This window comes from Triturus cristatus, chromosome 4_1, assembly GCF_964204655.1.
Source record: "Triturus cristatus chromosome 4_1, aTriCri1.1, whole genome shotgun sequence".
Taxonomy (NCBI): Eukaryota; Metazoa; Chordata; class Amphibia; order Caudata; family Salamandridae; genus Triturus; species Triturus cristatus.
The window spans coordinates 1,141,557,125-1,141,581,696 of record NC_140585.1 but is presented as its reverse complement, the minus strand read 5'-3'; the positions used below and the strand labels follow the sequence as shown (position 1 = coordinate 1,141,581,696).

The following is a 24,572-nucleotide window of genomic DNA, read 5'->3' as shown; positions in this document are numbered from 1 at the left end:
AAGTGACTTGGGTCGGATTGCAAGGGCAAATTGTGTCCTTACGTTCTACTACCTCTCGCTCACCTCGTAAACTAGTTTGTTTAAATCGATGCGGCAAAAATGCTATCTCCAGTCCTTAACTAATGCTAGACCCTTGCCAGTTTAGACCCGGATGCCAGTCATGATCCCTAACACCCAAGTCACTGGAAGGCTGGCTCATGGCTGTATTCTAACCATGAATGCCACTTCCAACAAAGGAATGGCAGAAGAGGGTTGCCCATTGCTCCACCCTGTCTCTGTTATTCTGTAGGCTGCTGCAAAATGTGATTGACACTCCCAGCAACAATGGCTGAAAGGGGTTAAACCAAAACCCCTTTCTGTGTTGGTTCTGTCTTTTTATGTACATCTACCAGTCAACTGAAGCTGTGATATTCCCTCTAAAATATACTAATTACTACCTTTATTTTCAAATGTTGGGTATATTGAATTGGTTGGTTCTCAGTTTTCTGCTTTGAAATGCAAAAGATTCACTTTTTAATCCACTCAAACATTCTCGTTCAAATATAATTTTACTGGCGTTTGATTTTTTTTTTTTTTACTTAGTTTCAAATGAACAGGAATATTTGGAAGAAGACGTGTAAGTTAATTCACTTGAATGGTTTTATTACCCAACAACAAAACATGACTCTTTATATAAATATGAAATCTTACTTGCTCTTCCTTGGCCACGAGTATGTGTTGATCTATATGGCACCCACTGCATCCCTCATTCTTTATCCCTGCGGTTTCAGCACTCCCATGTTCTTCAGAGCTGGGGACCTCCTCAAGGTCATTTGCAGGCTTCACCACATCCTCCTGTGCTTCTGTAAGAGATACAGGATCAGACACCTCAAGAGATTTTTCTTCTGTGCCTTCTGCAGGATGCTGGCTTTCACTGGGGTCAGTTTGGCAATCGGGTGCATCTTTCGTATCACTAGAGGGTGACTCGGTATTGTGCGACTGAGTAGCCACATCAGATTCCACTGTAATGACAGGAATTTCTGTACTTGATTCATCCGCAGCCAGAGCTTCCTCTTCCTGGTGAGCGCTGTCTGCTGGTTCTGGTGGTTCACCGATGTTAGACTCGGAAGACAAATCCTCTTGATTTCCATGAGAGTCTTCCTTGGAATGGTGGTCTTCGGAAGTAGAGGAGGAACTGGTTTCACCCTCACCATGTTCCAACACTTCTTCATGTTTAGCTGCATCTTCCTCTTGGACTGTCTCTTCTACCGGATGAATTTCCATTTTCTTCTCTGCAGCATCATCAATAGCTTGTGGGGATTCAGCTTGTGGTTCTGTACTCTCTGGATGTTTGTCAGAAATTGCTTCTTCCTCTGATGTCACACATGGTTCGGAGGAGGATCCAGGTGTTTCTGCTACATCTTCTGTCAAGATTTCCTGCCCTTCAGTGCCTGGGTTTTCAGGTAACTCCACACTCTCATCTTTCTCCTTTCTTGACATATCTTCAGGTTCTACTGCGTCTTCGGAACTTCTGTGGTCTTCTGTGCTTGCAGCTGCAACAGTCTCCACACTCTTTATGTCCTCGTCTGCTGTAACATCAGCTGTACTTTGAGCTTGGAAGTACGTGCACGGTGTACCCTCATCTTCCACTTTTGTCGGTGCCGTTGTTTCCTGTTCAGTTACCTGATGCTCTACATTTAGAGGAGTTGGGTTTGGGTGGGAATCTTCCATTTGTGATTGATGAAATGTGACTGTTCGTCGTCAAACTTTGCAACCTTACAGGGTTAGTCTTTTCCCGTGGTTTCCTAAAACCTAATAAAAACAAACAAATTTAGAAAGCAAAACCCCCATCAGATGCTGTTTTGTTTCACAAGAAAGCCATATATAGTAAATTATATATTTTTCGGTTTTTAAGTAGATACAGTGTATTTGGAATAATTTTAGTGATTTGAAAAAATATATATATTTTTTATTTATATATTTGTTACTTTGACCATTTTCATATCGTAGCTGTTACATTTTCTGAAATAAGCAGTTTAAAATCAAATGTGAGGCATGAAGAATATAGTTTGGATAAGTGTTCAGGCAGCAAATAAAGATTAAGAAATTACATGACACTTAATGTTCCCGCAAATGTTACATTTTCTCAGACATTATCATAGTGGATAGTCAGAAAATCGTTCTATTGAAAACTGGTTAGAATATGAGATGTTGGAAATGTATGAAACTCCAAAATTTTATAAACTAAGCTAATTGGTGGGTAAGCGCTCTCTGCGCAAAGGCCGACCACCACGGACTGCTGCACTTTACTGAACAAAGCATAATGTGGATTTATACAGTGCAGCTACAAAGTACTGGATGGCTGTACATGAAAAGGCAGTTATAATATATACGCTGCAGCACATGAGACAGGAGTTGGGAGAATTGAGGGCAGGGTGCAAGGTTTTGAATATATCTCAAAGAGACCTGTGCTCGTGACAAGCTGAGCTCCTCACGACCCCGCCCACTGATTAATTCTCCCGCACAGGCGAGTACTTAATCGCGCGTGGACGGGCCGCGGCAGTTATGACGAGCTCAGCTCATCATGAGCACAGCTCTACTGTGACTCATGACAAGCTGAGCTCGTCATGAGCACGGAATGGGTTAAAAGTGACGCAGTGGAGTTGAGGGGCATTTCGAAAAATAAATAACTAATTAATAAAAAAATTAACTAATTAATTTTGCCTCTGCATCGTCCTTTGAAATCCCCTCCATCCCCCCCCCCCCCCCCCCCCCCCCACTGTTGTTACCTGCACGGGCTGCGGCTAGAGGAAAAGAAGGTTCCAGCAAGAATCTGAACTGGGGCTTTGGGTTAGAGAAGATGGGGTAACCTTTCTTTTGTTGAGTCTGAAGGACATACCAGTGACAACATTGGATCTTTGACATCACCGCAGCACCAGTGTCCTTATGGCACATTCAGTTTCTTCAGCTACATAACTGCCACTTGCCCCTAAATCACAGAACTGTCGCACTTTCAGACAATCCTGCCTCTAAGCCAGCTGCACTGTACATTTTTGGACTTACACTTTGGGATTTTCCGTTAGTATTGTGAACCTACAGGTTCCAACAGGGAAAATGCTGTCATTTGAAAAGCCAGGAATGACCACCCATTGCAGGTAGGTAAATCACTCGGTAAGAACCGCTTTTTTCATCATTAACTCACAGCGAGAGCAACAGCAATGCGGTTCTGTAATTATATTAACCTTCAAGGTTTGTTTTAATGAGACAAAATTGCTGAAAAAGTATGTGATGCATGTTGGATTTTTCCCCCAACGTTGCATATTGTGACGCAGACCACTACAAACTTTTAAACAAAGCAGGGGCGACTGTTGAGTGTGTTACTTGCATTTCTTTGGTGCAAGAATTTACAAACTCCTCTGGACAAGCATTGGAAAGCAAGTAAATCTCACTCTTCAAGGGTGTTACCCGAATTTCTAGCTTTGCTCAAAAAAATTTGCCATTGTTCCACCTCGGAAAAAGGAAACAATGCAAGAAAAACAAGCATTGGCATAGCCAATAGGTCTAGCCTTTGGGACCTTTTAAGTGTTTAGCCATGCAACAGTTGCATAACTAAACACTTATAAGGTCCCAAAAGCGAGACCTATTGGCTATGACAATGCTTGTTTTAACTGCTGCAATCTATTGAAGCCTCACGGAGAACGACGGCCGTGAAAGTGAAAGTAATCGCTGTAAAGCGCGACGCGCGCACCCGCGCAAATGCACTGTAGCTCTAGGCTGGCCTGGTAGCACTTTTTGGAGCCCTCACAAAATGTCTCGCCAGACCAGCGCATGCGCTGGGTCAGGCGAGACCTAAAAAAGCATGTGTACCTATGCGGAGCAGCATCGGCAAAAACATTACCCCCAAAAAATCAAGGCAGTTTGATGTATGCGCACGCTAGCGCCACCATGCACGCACACATTTCTGCTGCTTACAATGATCGTAATATATGTAGCACCGTCCTTTCTGGTTACAAACGTGTTATCGTGCTGGGTCTAGCCAGAAGAGGGCAGCATTACATTAGAATAGAGTGAAACAGTGCCATGGTCACTTTCAACAACAGAAGTACCGTAGAAGTTATGGATATTGTGTCCGTCACATTTTTCTTTGTCCACTCCAGCATAGGGCAATTGATTAGCCCACTTCAACCATTGGCTAACTTGAACTTCACAGTGAGTGAGTGACGGCATTCTGCCATTTCACAAGGAGCACATCACCACAGCAAGTAGTCCCAGTAATGTAGCAGGCCAGCATGTCAATGTGTGCTTTTGTGACCCCCAAAAATATTTTTGCTTTTACGAAATTTCTTGGCAATCTTTCCCCCCCCCCCCCCCCCCCATTGGCTTGGGTCCGGCAGCTCCTTCTACAATTAAGATTTACAAAGCCAATGGCGCAATAAAAAAAGCTTTGTCATAGGGCCAAAGAGCTGAGAGCCATCACCAGACCGAATGCTATTCGGGATTTTCATATAGGTCTCAGTGCTGCATAATCGCTCCTTCACTTTTGCACTACTGTGAACGTGCCACCTCCCGCGAGACCAATTCAGTGCCCAGCCTCCTGCTGTCTCTGTGTGGTCCTTGCAGCGGCATGCCACTGTCCCGGGATGCCAGTCTCCCACCTGGCACATCTTCCTTCTCCGCTGCCTGCTGCGTCTGCAGTGCCCACCATGGGCGGCACTGCACGCGCCTCCCGTCCCGCCTCCCCCCTTACATCCTCATGAGCTCGCCCGGGTGTAGTTTCAGGCACTCAGAAGATGCCTCTAGGTTGAAAGTCAGAACTTGAGAACAATATAGTGTTTTGTGGTAGCCGGTTAACCTTTTTGGTTTTCTCGCGGTTTCCTGGCGAGTTCCTGTTTACAAATATGTGACTTGACAAGAGAAGTACTTCTCTGCTGTTGGGATATCAGGCAGCGGAGCGTGACGGAGCTTGATATGATAGCCAAGTGGGCTAATGCACCTGTTTCAGCGGTCTATGGTCCACCCCTGCACGTTCTCTAAGCCCTATATCTTTCTGATGTCAGAATGAGTAATTCCCCCCTGAGCTAGCTTACAGTAAGGCCTGTTATCACCACGAGAGAGAATGCTGTGCTGTGCTGCGTGTAGCTACAATCATTATGGGGCATATTTACTAGAGAATGGCGGAGCACGGTGTTAATCCACAATTGGCAACTCTGCCCTCCGTCAGTTTAAAAAACGCAGGGATGCGCCATATTTACAAGAATGCAGTGCACCCCTGCGTTTCTCCTAGCGCTGGCGCTGAAGAAGCTGCCTAGCGCCAGCACAGGCACCCTTGCGTGATGTTGCAAGGATGCCTGCGCTGCTGGGATGATTGTTTATGTGCAGGAAGGGACATCTTCCTGCACATAAACCATCTTTTCAGGCGATTTGCTGATTCTATTTGTGCTGCAGAATGTAGCACACATGGAAAGAGCGAAATATGAGAAGAAATTAAAAATGTCTCCTCGTATCGCACGCTTAAGACCAGGTATTATTCCCTGGTGATATTTTTGGTGCTGCCCCATACCTTGTAAATATGAGGCAGCTCAAAAAGCAATGGGTGTTGCGGCGGAACATCCACTGCAACACCCATTACACGCCCCTTCCACGCTAAGTGCTGCGTGTACAGACATTATTTACAAGGTGGCATTAACGCCACCTTGTAAATAAAGCGACAGACTTAATGCCACTAGAATGTCGGAAAAAATGACGTTCCGGTGGTGTTGAGATCTCGTTGTCATCTTGGGGGTCGTTTGTGGGCAAAATTAAGGACAAAGCATTAACCTTTGATGACGGAGATACCCATCTAGTTGCTAAATTGCACAGCATCAAACTGGAATCGGTGCCAATCCCAGCTTCCCTGCTTGATGAAATTGTGTGGTCCTAGTCAAATACTTTATTTAGCCGAGTAGAGGTGGGCGAGCAAATAAATTAAAAGGGACAGCCGAGCCAAGGGCCCAGCTTGGCTCTTTAAGTCCGTGCACGTTGAGTCCTGAAAATGTTTGCAATGTAAATCAGACACCAAACATTACGCAAAATGTGATAAGATCTCTTCAAAGGTCACAAAAGTGTATTCCTTTAACGTGAAATTTTTTACTTTAATACGGTACATTATTGGACTGCACTGAAAAATAACTTATTAAAACTCGTTCAGGAAGGACCTCAAGACCTGGCTCTTCAACTGATCCGGAGCATCTTTTAATTGGCTCCTGCCACATGACCGACGCCCCCCCCCCCCCGGCCAATTAGCCTGTAAGAGCCACCGGCATTTTTTTTTTACAGGTCAGTCCATTGCTACATAAGTGTGTCAACAATTTGTATTTCCTTTTATAACGTTACCCCTTAGTTTTTCCTCTTTGTGTAGTTTTTTAGGTCTCGGCTAGCGAAGGCTGCGCTTGCGCAGTCTCGCTCGCGAGATTTAATGACTTTGAGTGACTTTGAGAAGAGGGGCTTGCACCCGCCCCTCTTCTCTCCTGTTCTCCATTGGCTGGCCTCTTAAATGCTGGCCAGCCACTGGAGAAGAGGTCCAGTCACTCGGTTGAAGCCCCGTCCTTTTCGGATCGGGGGGCGTGTTTTTTCGCTGCTTTTCGCAGGGCGTGTTTTTCTCTCCTCCAGCCAATGGCAAGAGGAGAGAAAAAGAAACACGCCCCCGAATCCGAAACTGAGGCTGCGTTTCTCCGAGGCAGTTCTTCTCTGCCTCGGAGAAAGGCGGTGGTGTCCCGGCGTTGCTCCCTCACCTGATCTCCTTGTCTTTAGGTACAATTTATGTTATTCCGCCAAATTGTATAATCAGTTTGCTTATCTAATGCTTCTTGTTTTACACCCATTGTTACATACTGTACCTATGCTTATAAATACTTTAAAGCTCTTTAAAAAAAAACTAGATATGCCCTGATGTTTCCCGGAACTCTCCAGCAGAAACCTTGTTTCCAGCCGGACCCGCGCGCCCGACGCACCGCTGCCCTGATGTCTGATACTGGTCCGTCAGTCCTTCTCTGTCTATGCCCTCTGCATCCGGAAGCTTCCCGAGGCGGGTGTTTGCCGTTGGACCCGTGCGCCGGGTCTGACGTACTCTAGTCCTTCTTCTGTGTTTGCTCTCAGCTGTCCGTCCTCTCTGTCTATGGCCCCGGAACCCACCCCCCGGTCCCTGTTTCCAGCCGGACCCGCTCGCGATCCCGGAAGTGCAGCTTTGACAGCCGGCGGCGCCCTTGTACCGGCCGCACAGGGGCAGCATGCTGCGGGCGGGGCCCTCGGGGGCCTGGTGAGTGCTTGAGCGGGGGCGAGGGAGGGGGCGCCGGTGCCTTCGGCCCCGGGGGCCTCCGTGGGCTGGGGATGTTGGAGGGCTGGGGAGGGGTAGATTCCACCGGGGGCAGCTGCAGCCCCCCCGCAGTGTCACTCACTTTGACCGAGTCTCACCCGATGCTGCCGTGGTTTGTCCCGCGGCAGAGGCGGTTGGCCGCTTTGTAAACGGACAGGTGCACTCTGGGAGTTGTAGTTTTGGGTTTGGAGCGTTTCTCATGGGCTCAAGCACAGGTCCCTGCTGTCTCAATCCCGGGGCTGGCTGAAAATGAGACCGCGGCAGGAGGGCCCTTTGCCCCAGATGTTATGATCCGCCCACCCTGGCAGGGGCGGGGCGGGGTGCTCCGTGGCACCGCCCTTTCACCCTGGGGAGCTGTGGTGTTGGTGTTTGAGTAAAGGCAACGAGAGTCTCCTTATCATCTTAGTAGCAGCAGCTCTTCTGATAATCATCAGATAAAAACATGTATAATTATTGATGGGTAACAGTGAATTACATGGATGTTTTTCACCAATCTGTAATCCACTTTTTACCCATTTATACATTTATGCTATATATGGCCCCCAAGATCATCTGCCCCTACTTTCAACTGCTACGCAGAGGAGTAATGGGGGAGCCCCAAGATTATCTGCCCCTACTTTCAACTGCTACGCAGAGGGGTAATGGGGAGCCAACCATAATATGGCCTCTGTTATGTATACCTATCCCAAAGGCTTACAAAAATGGCTTATCTGCCATCCTTGACCAAACCCCATCACCTTCCCTGCCTTCTCATAGAGCTGTGCTTTGTGCTTTCAGTCAAACTAGACAAGCAGTGGCTGCACCAACAGGCTCTCGGAGAGCTCTCTCACCTGACCTGGTAAGCGTTGATGACATCACAACAGTGGGTAACCAGTTTTGTTATCAACAGTTGCTATGTCTTAGGAGGGGGTATGAAATTCAAAAACTGAAATAAACGTTATGGGCTCTCTATGAGAACCATACATAACAGAAGAGATATAAATCTGGCTTAAATTTAATGTGTAGTGTTGGGAGGGAATGGTTATTTCTTCTTTTGCGTTCACCTTCCATTGGCCTTCTTTTCTCTTCCTACCTGTGCATCTGCTGAGATGCGCAAGCAGGCATCTCGAGGGTATAATAAGGCATCACATCCACTCACAACTTAAATATTAACATGAGGCATATCCATGACTTTGAGGAGTTTCTCTGGAGGCTCAAATGTTTCTGCAACAACTATTTAAAATGGGAGGGAAAGGAGAAAGATAAGGAGATAAAACAGCAGGGTCAGTGGTGTCTTGAGCTGTAATGGAGGGAGAGCTAGTAGATCTCTAAATAGAATCTTCCACACCACCATGGTAGTAAATATTCTAACTGAAGATCCATATCATTATCCAATGCCTCGTTCATGACATATCCTTGGGGTCGCCTTTTAGCGTTCAAAATATGAGGAATTGGAGATTATAGCTTTTCTCTGTTCATGCATTCATCCCGTAACCTTTGATATCTGAAATTAGGGAGGGTTATGGGTCAAGACTGGGCTCATCCTTAAGGGGTGGCTATAGATTTTGCAAGTAGCATGGATGGCCGAACCCTTCTCTTCATTGGATATTGTTTCTCCTTCTGCTTTTTGAATGCGACACACTTTCATGTAGTGGATAGCTTTCTTCACCTGAAATGTTTGGTATCTTTGGAGTTTCCTGCCAAACGTGATTTCAGCCAGAGATGCACCTGCAGTGGTGTAGGCATGTTTCAATACTCATGGAGAGTCTAACACAGGTCCTCAGAAACAGACAAGTTTGTGGTCTTGTCAATCTGAAGAGCTTCTTTTTATAGTTCTCATCAAAAGCTCCATGATGTCATTAATTTGTGGCCATAAATGAATAATATTACGCTATTTAAAACCATGGTGATCAGCAAAGTTTCTGAAGTCTTTGAAACAGAAAGGGGCACTATTGGCCGATTGTGAAATGTCTGTTATTTCAAAGTTAGAAAATATCTTGTTGATAGGAGATATTACATCTTCTGCTGATGTGTTGGCAATTGTCATGATTTCAGGAAAATCAGAACGCTATTCTATGACGACAAGCAACTGTTCTATACTGATGAGATCCCAACAAATTGATGGTCACCTCACTCCAGATGTTGGAGGATAAATGGGACATCTGGTCTGGTTGTGGCAAAGTGCCTTTTCCTAAGCTCTGTCATATCTGGCCGGTATTTAGCATTGTCTCGCATAGCTCGACAAGAACAGGGAGCCAGAAGAATCTGACAAACAGTATTTTGGTTACAGCAGTGCCACGGTGGCCTTTGTGTGCAAGCCAAAATATAGGTTTTACAAATTTACAGTGCGATATCCGCCTGGCTCCAGAACTTGAAAGGAAGCTTTAATGTTAATTAACAGGGATGGCTATGTTGTCTCTCTTTGGGAAAGCCCTTTTGGGATTTATGTTCAGTCCTCATTACTACAACTGTTGGTGCTGAAATCTCCTCCTGGAAGTGTAATTAGAGTAGATCAGACTGGATGATTTATTAAGATCTTCCTTTTAGGCCTTTTTGCAGAATGGTGTATGGTGAAATGATATCTCTTTGATCTGAAACACATTGCTGTGGCTGTACTTGGCACTCAAAGAAACTCCTTTGTGTGTGGATGTGCTCCTTGTCAAAGAAAAGAATGCTGTTACTCTTAGTGAAGTTAGCCAATGGCTGAAGAGAGCTGACCCATTGTCCAATGGTGTATGCTGTAGTGGACGGAAGAAAATGTAAATGACAAGAAATAAACAAGTGAATTAAGACAGCCGACTGAAAGCTTCTATATGTAAAAATAGTATGCACATATTAATATCCGCAGGCTCATGCAAGACAGCAAATGCAGGCCTTAGTTTAATCACAGTCCTGTATCTAGTCCAATCACAAGGAAGTGCAAGGTTAAAGAGTAGGATAAAAGCACAATGGGTTATGTGGGTCAGGGTGGTAGGAACTTTGCGGCTCTCCGCAGATAGCAGAACTTTCCTTCACAGAAATGTTAGGAAAATGTGTTTCTTACCAAAGTTTGATGTTTGCAAGTGCTTCTGGGTAAAATTAACTAGTGAGAGCCACACAAGTCAAGCTCCCTTACTTGTGTAATTTAAAAATAAATAAATGTGCAGGTTTCCTCAGGTGCCGGCTGAGCTAGGGCCTAAAATCCACAGCTACTCACATTGGAAAACAAGCATTTACAATGCAATGGTCTCGGCATTGGTAAAGTTAGAGCTATTGGCATTGCTCATGACATTCTTTTTGTTTATGTTTTTGTTTTTAAAACATGTAAAGAAACGGCATTGTCATGAGCAATGCCAATAGCTCTAACTTTACCAATGCCGAGACCATTGCATTGTAAATGCTTGTTTATATAGCGGGAGCTGGACCAGAAGGTATTGAAGAGCTGTACACAAGCACAAGTTACGTTACACAAGGACACATCCATTTTTACAGATACAGGGAGAGTAACAGTTTTGTCCTGAATCTCAGGATGTTGAGCTGACATCGAGACTCGAACTTGGTTCCCCACTTCCAAAGTCTGCAGCTTTGACTGTAACACCACATCCTGTGTAGAGGGAGGGTGGCAGGCAGAAGTCACATGAATGCCTGGCTCGTTATGGGCTCCAGGTTCCACCTCGAGCTGAGTCGAAGCCAGGCTACAGGCTCGAGCCTGGCTTGAGCTTTCAGTGGCTTGCCCACGTCTAGACCGAGCCTCCTTTTTATTCATGGTCACATGGTGAGCACTGGCATGAAGTGAGTTCAGGATGTGCAGTGCTCTTGTAATTGATTCAATAGCCTATAATGTCGCTCCATCTGTATTAAGAATCTAGGCCACAGATAGGCTGCACATGACAACTGACTTGCTGAATAGCATTGTCATCAGGGCGGGCGCAGGAATGTTGATCAATCAATGTTTAAAAACTCTCACGTTTATTGAATATTTCTCATTGCGGAAATATACCGCGATGCACAAATGTGAAGTGCTTCTCCTTGTTAAACAAATAGACCTTTTTTTGCATTTTGAAGACAGCGTGTCTTGTTACATCACCATGTCTGTTGCATCATGTGCATGCCAAATATTTTCAGGGCTCAGTTGCAGGTCAGGCATTTAGAGCCAGCTCTGAGCCTTGGCTCGGCTGTTCCTGTTAATTTGTTGTCTCGCCCACCTCTAGCTTTACAAGCACTTGGCAGGCCTATATATATATATATATACACCCGCTCTGCCCTTCAGCCTCAAAAGTCCGGGACATCACACATTCCGCAGCACAGCTACTGTCCCCCCACAGACTTGAAACCCCTTTTCGCAATCTCAGAAGGATAAAAGTCTGAGACAACCCAGGCTCCATAAGTTTCACACACGCATCTCTGCGTGGATCTGGTCAGCTGTCCTACCAGACAAAAGAAGGGGAAGAGAATTCTGGACTCAAATGAAAGTTTCACCCACAGAGTTTTTTTTATTTACACAAAGATTATGACTACAGGGAAGCTTCCCCTCGCCCAACGTAGAATACCAGCTGCACAATTGCCAGCGACTGCTCAATCTCTGCTGTGTGTACCCACTTCCGGAAGAAGAAGGATGCTGAGAGCTGGGTATTATTACATTTACTTTAGTGCCCACAATCACCGTCTTGTACCTTTGCTGCCCCCATGGTTGAAGACGCAGCAGTGATGCCTTCTTGCAGCTTAACTGATCTTAACAACTAAGCGGGAATTGAAGCTGAAAAGACCAGTGTCTATCCCTCCCCGCCCTGTTAGGAAAATGGATTCTCATCTCTAAAAACTCCTACTTTTTCAGTTTCAGACCATTGATATTTGAACCTCTTCTGTGTGACAAGTTTGCTTTATGGGGTCTCACAAACTGTGAGCTCTTTTCCAATTGTATCATGAGCTGAAGCCTGCAGTGCACGCCATTTAATATGAGTCTAGCTGTCTGGAGCAGCCATCGCAAGGGTAGGTTGCAGGGTACATGTATGCAGAGGTGCACTAAACATGTCACTTGTGTGGATTATAGTGAGCATAGAGGCATCCATTTTGGATCTCCTGTGTGTGAGCAGTATACAAGATGGAGGACCCAAAGAGCCTGCACAACATGTATGTACAGTTTAGGAATGCTCACAGGTCCTTTACAGTGGACCAGGCGTCTGTAACACAGACACCCCATCGAAGACCAGGGACAGCCCCAGGGGGTTTCTGCTTCATTCCTCCCCCATAGATGCTACGTTGAAAGGTAGCACAACTGTGACTGTTAATACTCCTTGGTAAACGCAATTCAATATAACTTTATTCGGTCTAAAAAACAATAGGCCATAAAAGTACATGGAAATAGTACACATAGCTATAATCACACATAAAGATTCAAAAATGTTCGTATGTTAAAAACAGCAATAAAATGAGTGCATAAAAGACTTTTAGGGTTCAACAAACACATCAAATAATATGTTAAAGAACCATGCTTTAAATGAGCAAAAAGGTGCAAGTCGAAGTCAGATTTCAGTGCTTTAGTAAACTCATGTGACTACTGTAGTTTGTTTATTCTATGTCTAGTATTTAGCTTTGTGTACATTCAAATATGTTTCTGATTAGATAGTGATTTATTGAGTGTTATTGTGGGCGTTGCTAAGTTCTGAGCCTCAACCCCGCCTCCTGTCCCTGCGGGAGCCCTGGACTGAATTCCAGGGACTAACAGCTAAAAGAGAGCATATGCATGTCTGAGGCAATGTGTGACATATGGGTTACTCTTAGGAACACCTACCAATTCTAAGCCTGGCAAAACCCACCCAGGCCACCCTGATTCATCAAGTCTGCCCATCCTCTTACTACTCTTTTAGTCACAGGCTCTCCATGGCTTCCAGCCTCGCCCTTGCTGATACAGGCCTGTGTTCCATGCCACACATTTTAGAGGATTGGCAGTAAGAAGGCCCTGGGTCTTTTGATGCTGATCTTAAAATATTGTCTGGTCAAATAAACACATCTGCAGCTGTTTCTTGAGGATTGTAAGTGGTGGGGAAGGCTTAGACTGCTGTGGTAACAAGTTCCATATACTGAGCCTGGTCTCTGAAGGAGCGGTCCCCTCTGGTGCTGAAAGTTGGAGTCTGATGCCATCTGCAGCTTTCTCTTTGCTGTGTAAATATCAGTGAGGCACATGGGGGCATTTCTTTATAAATATATAGCCTGGACCAAGTGACGTAGGCATTTAAAAGGAAGGCTGGCAATCTTTGACTGAATACAGTGTGCTCCCCAAAGCCAATGCTGAGCCCTGTAAGTGACTGAAATAGGCCCCGTTTGTTATGCACTGCTACAGTTTTGATGGGTGCATTCTGTGCCTTGTGCAGCTTACTGACTGAGCTCTTAGGGTAACCCCGATAATGGGATTTGTAGTAACCCACACAGGAAGTATATCTGCCATCCCCAATGGCCATTGTTTGTCTTAAGTATTGGGAATTGGCTTCCTGCACTAAACACTTTTTCGACCAAACTGCAGGTCTAAGCCAAGAATTGTGGGTGTTTTGAGTATAGCTATTGTATGCGCCCCTTTAATAGAGAAAACGACTGCCTCCGTTTTAGAGCCATCCTGCTGGAGATAATGTGTGGTCATCTAGGTCTGACTGTTCTCCAGTACCTGCTCCAAGTCTCTATCTGGGGATGCATCAAGTGAGACCCCAATAGAGCCCTGGACATCAATGGTGTTTGATTGGATTAACACCAGAAGGCCCTAGAAACTATTGAAAAATGCCAAAGGCAAACATTAAAGAGGACATGCATCACACACAGCCCATGCTCCTACACCCGGCCTTCACTCTTTCCAACTGATGCGGCCTATGGTGCTAGGAGTCCTCGAGCACTAAAATATGGAGCCGCTTGCATGGTGTTTACTGCTAGCACTGCCATTCCTTTCAGTGTCAATGTACTGAAGCCTAATACCCCTTCTTCCAGGCGCTACATGTGTCACTCATCTTTAAACTGTCGACAATGTGTCCGTATCAATCCGGAGAGGTGACTCAGAGCGGGACACACAATTTCACACGTGGCCTACAGAACTCAGCAGCAGACTGTAGTGGTGGCCTACAGAACTGGACACACTTCTTCAGATGAGCCCTAAAGAACGGCACACATACTGCAAGTATGGCCTTGTGATCTGGACACAGTCCTCCCCTAAACTGCTCACGACATTTCCAATGTGGCATCTAGAACTACACAGAATGCTCCCAAAATGGGAACAAAATGCACTAGGCGGGACGTACAGGAATAGAAACAATCCAAATGTCTCCTGAAATAGGCACAGCAGTTGTGACCTTCAAAGCTAGAAACAATACTTGAAATGTGGCTTCCAGGACCCCAGATAAGACCACCAGAACTACACAGTCCTAGAGATGGATCCTTCAGAACTTGACGTAATACTTTGGATGTGGCCTGCTGAACTAGACACAGTACGTATGATATGACCCCCAGAACTGGTTGAAACTCTCCAGATGTTTTCTCAAGAACTGGGCACAAAACCAAAGACGTGGCCTCCTGAACTGGACTCAACACTCCAAATGTTTCTTCAAGAACTGGGCACACAACCCAATATGAGTCCTCCAAAATTGTACACAAGACTCTATATATCTCCTCCAGAAACTGGACTAGACTTCAGTTGTGGCTTCTACAACTTTGCACAACACTGCAAATGAAGAGTCACTAAGAATGTGTACAGAGGTAACACAACCTGCATTCTACCTGTATACCCCGACATTCCCTGTGCCTTTTCAATAAACTGAAGACCCTAGATGGTAAGAATGACAACAGCCTAATCCAATTCCGAACAACCTCATAGCGCTGAGCGACAACATAAGGGAAATAATTTACACACTTTTTTCTACCATTCTTACCATTAACAAGTTATAGAATTCTATTATTTTAAGGTCAAACCCTACACAGTGCTTGGTTTGTGAAACAATAAGTTCCAGGCCCTTTTTAGAAGGCTATTGCAGCGTGCATCACCCATTGCCCCTGCTACCGCACCACTGATAGTACCAACACAACTACTAACCATCATACTCCTACAAGTGTGACAGACAATTCAGACTATTCGAGGCCCCCAAAGCCATAAGAATGTCTTGGATCGCATATATATATATATATATATATATATATATATATATATATCTTTTTTATGTATATTCAGTTAATGAACAACTGTTTTTCTGCTCATCTGTAAATTAGCCACACGGTGCCACCATCTGGCAGACTGGCACAAGTGCTGGTGTTGACAATTACCGAGCACCGGAAACTACCGGCTTAAACTACGCAATGATCCTAACTCATTTTCCACTCACTTAATTGCTATTTACTCCATCAGTTGTTCAGGTCTGGCTGACACGGTGCAACTGTCGTTGATCTGATGCAATAAACATGAAAGAGCTTTTATAAGTACTTCCTTGAATGGGGCTTTGGCTCCATCAAGAAGGTGGTTCACTTGAGCAGAGCATTTAAATGGGCAGGAGGTGTGTGCTTGCTCTCAAGAAGTTCTTGTATTGTGCTTCTCTTGGCTGGTGGAGGAAATCCCCTCACCTAACACACCCCTTTCATAGACCCCTCACTTTTTTGGTCCCACTTAAAACTCTCCTCGGCTGCACTGCTCTTGATATCTCTTCACAAGATGCACCACTGTGGAGAGTGTATGTCCAACTTAGGGTGAGTTTTAAGGTGAACATCAGCCGCGGCCTTTGCAGGTGAGAGTGGTGTGGCAAGGTGGGTGGGGGGGGGGGGATTTCGACAGACGAAAAGGGAAAAGTAAATAAATAAATAATTTTCCCTAGTAGTCAGTCGAACCCCCCTCTGCCGGTTCTGCCTCACCGCTCTTACCTGCAGGGGCCGTGGCTGGTGAGCACCTGTCTGCAACTAACACGGACACTGTTGATAATTTCAGTGCTTCTGTCTCACCAGACAATTCATCCCGTGGCTGGGCATTTTTTTGTTTACAGATTTTTATAGCGGAAACTCAACCTGAAGGTATTGGAGCGCTTTACATGAGCACCAGTTATGCTACACAAGGACACAGTTATTTTTTTGGTAGGAACAGGAAGATTAAGTGATTTGGCCAGAATCACAGGATGACGCTGAGGTTCAAACTTGGTTCTCCAGCTCCACTTGTAGGTATATTCTGGGAGCGGGGTTGATCATTATCTGTGAAGTGACGTAGGATTGGCATTAGTACAACCCCAGCTAATCCTGGCAGCTGCACAGAATTTCGATGTGCTAATTGGCTATGGAGTCCACAGGGGCCTCTGCTCTGTGTAAACACTGCTCAGACCGAGCTCTGACTAGACTTTGCTTGTCAGTGACTGAAGGTGAGGCAGGCATCAACCAGACACTAAACTGGAGCTTGGCTGTGACAGCCAGTCTGCTGCCAGGCAACCCCTGCTGCTGCTGGCATGCATATTCTGGATGTGAGGAGGGAGTGGCAGTTAGAATCTGGGCTCACCTCAGGGGGTCAGAGCCGTCACTAGGTCCCTGTGGCGTCCGGTCCTGGCTGTGCGGGCCATTCCTGCTATTGCATGCGCTGCGGTCCATTCTTCTGGGGAGGGAATGGTCAGTGATGAGCTTATGTGGCGCAGCTGTGGTCCAGCAGTGAAAGGGACAGTCGTGCCACAAGGCATATGAACAAGCGGTTTTGACGTGAACTACCTCGCTCAGTTTCCCTCCCTATTGGATCTGATGCAGTGGCGTAATGAAAAATGATGGTGCCCCTGTGCAGGATGTGAAGAGGGACCCCTTAGTCTCCCATAACTCACGGATATTCATTGGGCATGGGCTAACACGACCTCCTGAAGGGTTGGAAGGCCCCTGAAGGCCTGGGTACACCCTGCACCAGAGAGGCTGCAAGAGCCTGAGTTATACCCCTGATCTGCTGGTCTCAGTATACTGCAGGAATGGGGTGCTGTGCCACAGCTATGAGGCTGAGCCTGTACTCGAAAGCACAATCTGTAACAGTGGCACTCAAAGTATCAGGATGAGCAGTGAGAGATGTGTGAGTTCAGGGTGAGAGGTATGCGAGTACTGAGGGAGCAGTGTGAGTGTGAGCAGTATGAGTGCAAGGTGAGAAGTGTGTAAGCCAAGTAAGACTGCAGAATGAGCAGTGTGAATACAGTGTGGGTTCTGTCTGTGCAGGGTGAGTGATGAATGAGTGCTGGTGATCAGTGTCAGTGCAGGGTGAGTGATGTCTGAAAGCAGGGTGATTTGTAGGGTGGAAGAGTCTTACTTCATCGTGAGTGGTGTCTGAGTGCAGGGGGTGCAGTGTATGAGTGTGCAGGATGAGAGATGTGTGCATGGTGTGCAAATGCAGGGTGAGAGGTATGTGAGTGTTAAGAAGTGTATGAGTGCTGGGATAGAGGTGGGCGAATGATGTCAGCAAAGGGTGAGTGATACGTAACTGCAGCAGTCAGCAAGTCATGTGTGAGTGCAGACTAATATCTGTGAGGAGTGTGAGGGCAAGGTGAGAGGTATGTGGATGCAGGATGACAGGTGTGTCAGTGCTGGGTGAGAGCTGTAAGAACTGAGTACAGAATGAGTTGTGTTTTAGGTGAGTGCAGGGTGAGTGGTTTGTGGGTGCAGAGTGAGCAGTCAGTGTGTTGTCTGTTATTGGTATACGCGTGCAGGCTGAGATGCTGGTGAACAATGTGAGTGCAGGATGTGCATTATGAGTGCAAGGTGAGGTAGGTGGTTTCAGGTGAGAGGTGGGTCAGTGCAGTGTGAGCGGAGTGCATAGTGTGTGACCACAGAGTAAGTGCATAGTGAGTCGTGGGGGTAGAGGACTATGGGTGCAGTGCATGCAGTTTGTGAGAGCAAGGTATGTGTGATTTCACTGTGAGTGTGCACCTGTGTGATTGCATGGTGATCAGTGCGCCCATGTGGATGAGGAGTGAGAGTATGCTTTAGAGGGAGTAGAGTGCAACATATTAAAGCCAGACGTAATGCCTTTGCCTATATCTGTTCTTCGCATTTGTATGGCGCTGATGCAAGCTGGTGGTGTCAAGGCACTGTACAACATGAGGTGAACATACAAGCTGCTCATTGTGCCCTCGTTGTGCCCTCAGTGATCTGAAATGCCTCTAGCATTTGGGTTGCGCTACCTATGGTGCCAATTGGCTAAGTCTGGTCTCAGCCACTAGAAGGCGCTGGGGTGGGGGGTCGTTACCCGAGAGTGTCCTTCGTAACCAAGGCTTCCTCTTCTTACCATGCCCATGTGTGCACCAATATAGTGATCAATGACTGTCACACCAAACAGCACTTTTACTACTACCTGGCTTCCTCTTCACGGGTAAAGTGCCATGAGTTCGATTACAGAGGCACACACCGAGTTAAAGCCCTCACCCCCACTACACGCACACAGTTAATCACATAATGGGTCATGAATAGAGAATGTTGCATGCTAAAATGTGTTTGAGCATGTACCGGCTGGAATGCACAGTCTGTAGCAGTGGCCCTTGAAGTTTCTGATACGTTGACTCTCCCAGGACAGACTCCAAGTACTGGCAGCAACGGCTCACCTTTCCTTTCCCAGATGTCACCCGCAGGCTGCTCCTGATCAACAGGTGTGTGAGTGCAAGGTATGGGGTCCTCAGTGCTGGGTGAGGATTGTCTGAGTGCAAGGGGAACAGTGTCTGAGTGTTGCGTGAGAGGTGTCTGACTACAAGGTGAATGGTGTCCGAGTGCAAACTGAGCAATATCCGATGCCAGGATGAGTGTGCAGGGTGATCGGTGTGTGAGTGAATGCAGGATGAAAGATGTGTGAGCAGTTTGTGAGTGAAGGGTGAGTGGTGAGTGGTATATGATTGCAAGGTGAGCTGAATGTGAATAGTGTGTGATTACATGCTGTGGTGCATGAGATGCAGAGCAAGAAGCATGTGAGTGGTAGGTTATTCAGAGTGGGGAGTATCTTAGTATAGGGTAAGTGGTATCTGAGTGCAAGGTGAGCAGTGTGTGAGGGGTAGTTGAGCCGTGTGAGCAGAAAGTGGGGTATGAGTGTGAAGGTGAGTGGTATGTGTACCGTGTGAGTGAGCATTCAGGGAGAGGAGTATGTGTGTGTAGGGTGTAGTGTGTAAATACTGAGTGAGATGTCAGTGCAGGGTGAGAAATAAGTGCAAGGAGAGTGGTGGGTGAGAACAGGGTGAGCAGTATTTAAGTGCAAGGTGAGCGATGTGTGAGTAGAAGGTAAGAGATGTGTGAGTGCAGGGAGTGGTGTATGAGTGTAGGGAGTAGTGTATGAATTAATGGTGGGAAGTATGTGTGTGCAGGGTGAGAGATGCATGCATTGTGTATAAGTGCAGGGTGAGCAGTTTGTGAGTTTAGGGTGAGCAGAGTATAAGTGAGGTTGAGAGGTATATGAGTCCAAGATGAGCAGTGTGAGTGCAGCATTAGCACTCTGTGTATGGTGTGTGGTCAATGAGTGGTGGATGAATGCAGGATGAGGTGCCCCAGTGCACACTGTGTGTAAGTTTGCAGGATGAGCAAAGTGTTACTGCAAGATGTGGTGTTTGAATGCAGTGTGAGAAGCATGTGACCAGTGTGTGAGTGTAGGGTAAGCAGTGTGTGAGTGTATGGTAATCGGTGGGGGAGTGCAAGGTGGGTGATAGTTGAGTGCAAGATAAGAACTGTGAATGTAACGTGAGAGGTATGTGATTGGAGGGTGAGAGGTAAGTGAGCACTGGTTGAGCAGCGTGAGAGCAAGGTGAGAAATGTGTAAGCAATGTGTGAGTACAGAATGAGCTGTATGAGTGCTGTCTATGCAGGGTGAGTGGTGCAAGAGTGCTGGATGAGCAGTATAGGGGAGAAATGTCTGAGTCAGTGTGAGTGTGCAGGGTAAGAGGTGTCTAATTGCAGGGTGAAAGTGTCTTACTGCATGGTGAGTAGTGTCTGAGTGCAGGGCGTGTGGTATGTGAGTGTGCAGGAGGAGCAATGAATCTACAGGGCGAACGGTGTGTGAGTGTGTAGAGTGAGAGATGTGAAAGTGTGCAGATGGATAAATGTGGGTGTAGGGTGAGCAGGTGGTGTGTTAGGATATGTGAGTTCAGCGTGAGGTTATGTAAATGCTGGATAAAAGGTGTATGAGTGCTGGGTGAGTGGTGTAAGTAGAGAGTGAGTGGTATGTGACTGCACCATGTATGGTGTCTCTGTGTAAAACAACTAGTATATGTGTGCTGGTGAGCCGTGCGCGAGTGCTGGGTAAATGATGTCTGAGTCTGGGTGAGACGTGTATGAGTGCAGAGTGAACAGTCAGCAGGAGTGGTGTTGTGTGTGAGCACAAGCTGAAGTCTGTGAGGAGTGTGAGTGCAGGTTGAGTGTGTGGTTTGTTAGTGTCCAGGGTGATTGGGTTTTGAGTGCAGTGAGTGATCAGTGAGAATGGTGTGATAGTGATATGTGAGTGGCGAGTGAGACGGCACTGTGAGTGCAAGATGAACATTATGAGTGCAAGATGAACATTATGAGTGCAGGGAGAGAGGGGGTTAGCAGCTTTGGTGCAGGGACAGCAGTGTATGAGTGTAAGGTTAGTGGTAGATAGTGCCGGGTGAGAGGAGTATGCTTGCAGTGTGTTCAGCTAGTGAGTGCAGGGCACTAGGTCTGTGATTGCATTGCAAGCAATGTGCCCATGTGAATGTGGAGTGAGGGTATGCTTTGTGAGAGCAGGGTGCAGTATATAGAAGCAAAACCTATTGGTATTGCCAATGTCTGTTCTTCGTTTCGGCATTCCAGAAAAAAAAATCAATTGCAAAAAGAAAACAACACCGTATTAAATGTTTGAAGCTATAAAATGCAGTTGCAAGGCGCTGTTGCGAGCCGGTGGCTTCAGGGCGCTGTACAGCATACAGGGAACATAGAACAAATAGCAGATTGTGCTAGTCATTGTGTCCGCCCTGAGGCTGCTTGTGTTGCGCTAACCAGCGCTGCCAACCGGCCAAGACTGATCTCTTAGCTTTCCTACCCATATCCAGGAGGCGCTGGGATGATGGGCGTCACCCGAGTGCCCTACACAACCAAGCGTCGCCTTCTTACACTACCCAGGTGTGTGTGCAGGGCCGGCTTTAGCACTGGAGGCGCGCGGTGCGAAAATCATTTTTGGCGCCCCCACCACCAAGACCACCTGCTCAAATTATCTTACTACCAGCGGGCAAAAGTGCCTCATGTCTCTCTAATTATAAGTGATTGCTAAACACAGCAACCCCCCCCCCCCCCCCAGGTTCAGCGCCCAGTGCGGCCGCACCTGTCCCACTGCCCTAAAGCCGGCCTTGTGTGTGTGTGTGTGTGTGTGTGTACCAATTTAGTGGTCACGGATTGTCACAACATACAGCGCTTTTACAACCAACTGGCTTCCTCTGCACAGGTAAAGCGCCATGAGTTGAATAACAGGTAGGGCGCGATTTACAGCTCCAAACACTAGTAGGTGGATATAGGACGCTACACTCTGCAATATTTAAGATGGGAGCTGTCCACTCCTCACTCTTTCTGTCCTTGTATCCCTAGTTGTTCGCACTGTCCCAGTGCGCGAGCTCCTCGCACTGTCCCCGGGCTCTCCGCACTGTCCAGGTGCTCGAGCTCCTCATACTGTATCTCCATGTTCTCGGAGCTCCTCGTGGTCAGTCCATGATGTGCCCCAAGCTCCCGACACGCTGTCCAAATGCTTCGAGCTCCTCGCGCTCTCTACGTGCCGTGCCTCCAAGGGCCTCAGACGCTCTCCACGTGCCCAGTTCCTCGCGCTCTATCCATGTGTCCAAGCTCCTCATGCGGTGCACGCGCCCTTACCTCCTCACATCCTGCCCATGCCGCGTGCGCTCCTCCCGCTGTCTCTAGGTCTTAATCATGCGCATCTGGGTTAAATGAGCTGTGCTGGGAATTTAATTGAGCAGGGAAATGGTCGCCAAACTTGTTACCCACCCAGGAGAGAATAATGGCGCTCCCGTACTCTAAAGCCCACCTCGGAGAGACAGGGGAAGCCCCTAAACTCACCTCCACCAGGCTGCTGAAATCCTCATCTCTCTGTTTCGAAAGCCCACATCGCAATGAACGAGAAATCATTACATTCTACTGATTCTTAGAAAATAAACATGAGTGAGTTCAGGATGCGCTATTTTTTGTTCTCCTTTTTCGGTGGTAAAACGCTGGCACTTCCCTTATGAAATACACCTCTTCCGCCTATCCTAGGTCAGCATGGACCAAAGATAGCGGCAAGTGCTGGACCTGGAAAATCTTTATCTCGGGAACCCATACATTGGGGGTCAAGGTTTTACAACAAAAAGGGGGTGGGGCACAAGGGGCAGAGTAATGAAAATCATCTCCATAGTCCTATTATATAATTATTTTTTAAAAGCTCTACCAGAAATAAATTGGCAACAAGGACTTGACAGAACATCTGTTTGGTTTTAATTCGTTGTAAGGCTGCATTTTAAATATCTTATAGGGTCGAGGCACGCGCTGCATGCAGACAGCTTTGTGTGCCCTGTAAATCTATGGGACTAATAACGATGGTAAGTAAATACAGAGAACCCACAGTAAATGTAAGTGCCAATAACGCATGTATTTTCATCTCTCTCGGGCTGTTTTCTTTTCCGCCACTGCATCTACTCTGAAAAGTGAAATTTAAGAAGAACGTTTTGCCAAATACCTGACAGAATTAGGTAGTGCTCTGTAACTGAGGCATATGCAAAAGGCATGCCCAGGAATAGACAATTATGGTCTAGTGGTGAGGGAGTCGGTCGTCCTGATGACGTCTGCGGTAGCCTAATCCTAGAGCAAACACACTGGTCCACACACGCCCCTTGTGCGACGGTGCTTCTCAGCCAATAGCCACTTGCCAAGCCCCGACCTGTGTTCACACACAGCCTGAGCATTTTAGAAAGACATTAAACAGAGTTCTCTTCTTCGACAAACGCTTTCTATTTCCCTAGAGAAAAATTGGTTGACCAACTTTTTACAAGCAAATGGAACTCCTCCCTACGCAACATTATCCTGATTTACAAATATATAGTGCATTCTGGAAGCTACAGCGCTTGTTCATGTCAGTTGAAGATATTGAAATGAAGTTTTAGGTTAAAATGGCTTGTAGAAGGATAACTTTGGAGCCATCTCAAAACCTCAGGCTTACATGTGTAATCTCCGTGGTTTTACATCTCACAAATGGATGATACCAATGTGAGCACCCCCATCTTACTTTAAAACTAACCAATTTAATACTCAGATGTATTGTAATGTTACCTTCCCATTTAAACCTTTCAATTTACAGTTATTTTTATGGATACTAATACAATGAATGCATGAAGCTGCCTTTGAGCAGAGATGGCTTGGAAATATTACCCAGAGAATTCACTGTTAAGTTTGATCACCGAAACAGCGCCTGGAAGGTGCAAGAGTTAGCTCCTTTTAAGAAATCAAGGAAGTAAATTAAAAGCACAAGTTGAATACAACAGGTACTTTTTATTGGATTAAGCGATAAAAATCACTTTGGAACGGTAGCATTCACCAGCTTTTGAAAGAACACAAACCGTCCCAGGGGGCTGAGGGACACACTTTTGGAAATGAACTACAATGCTCAAGAGGGAATTCGACTTTGTCAACCGGAGAGAAAACTATAATTAAAGGTTTTCTGTTTCGTCCAGTAAGTTGTGGAAAATGCATAAATTAACATATAACATATTATATCAAGTTCAGATAACCTATAGGTAACTTAAGATGCCATAACTTAAGACAGCCTCTTAGATGCTATACTAATGGCAGAGTGTGCGTCGTACACATGCTAATTAACAATAACACGGCGTCATAACGTAGCATCGGTACCTTTCCAGCGACGGGCCCGCGGGGTACGCACTGAGGCAAGGCAGCTGTCCAGTTGGCTGAGAGCTCCCTTCTGCAGCAGAAGCCTGCACGCGCTGGAGGGAGGCTTTTGAAACAAACTGAGGGGAGGGTCACAGGGGGAGGAGCCACGCCAAAATGACACCGTATATCTTCGGCCAAGGTAAGGTGGCTCTGGCTGCGCCAGGGCCGCTTGGCAGAGGGCACCGGTTCCCCCCGCAGGCCCCGATAGCTGCGGCATACCAAGGAGCCCCTCGTGAAAGGTCTATTGTCCTCGTGGAGTCCCCCGCCCCTCCGGGTGAAGTGGGGAGGGCCGGCTGCGGGAAGGCGGAGGGCCAGAGTGGATACAAGTGGCCTTTGCTATTTGTAGGTGAGGAGTGGGGCGCGGAGGAGGGCCCCATTTCTCCCCTAGAGATGCAAGTCG

The 24,572-nt window shown here is 46.6% G+C and overlaps 1 protein-coding gene across 1 annotated transcript in view; it reads right to left on the bottom strand.

The window, feature by feature from the left end:
• LOC146856195 (uncharacterized) overlaps positions 1-24,266 on the bottom strand; it is a 30,459-nt gene extending 6,193 nt beyond the window's left edge. Inside the window, exons 1-2 of the mRNA XM_085654244.1 lie at positions 24,134-24,266; positions 691-1,791 (exon numbers count right to left, since the gene is read on the bottom strand). Of these exons, the coding sequence (XP_085510370.1) occupies positions 691-1,710 (1,020 nt within the window). The 5' untranslated portion in view covers positions 1,711-1,791; positions 24,134-24,266. The remainder of the gene's footprint in view (positions 1-690; positions 1,792-24,133) is intronic.
• Between the last annotated feature and the right edge of the window lie 306 nt (positions 24,267-24,572).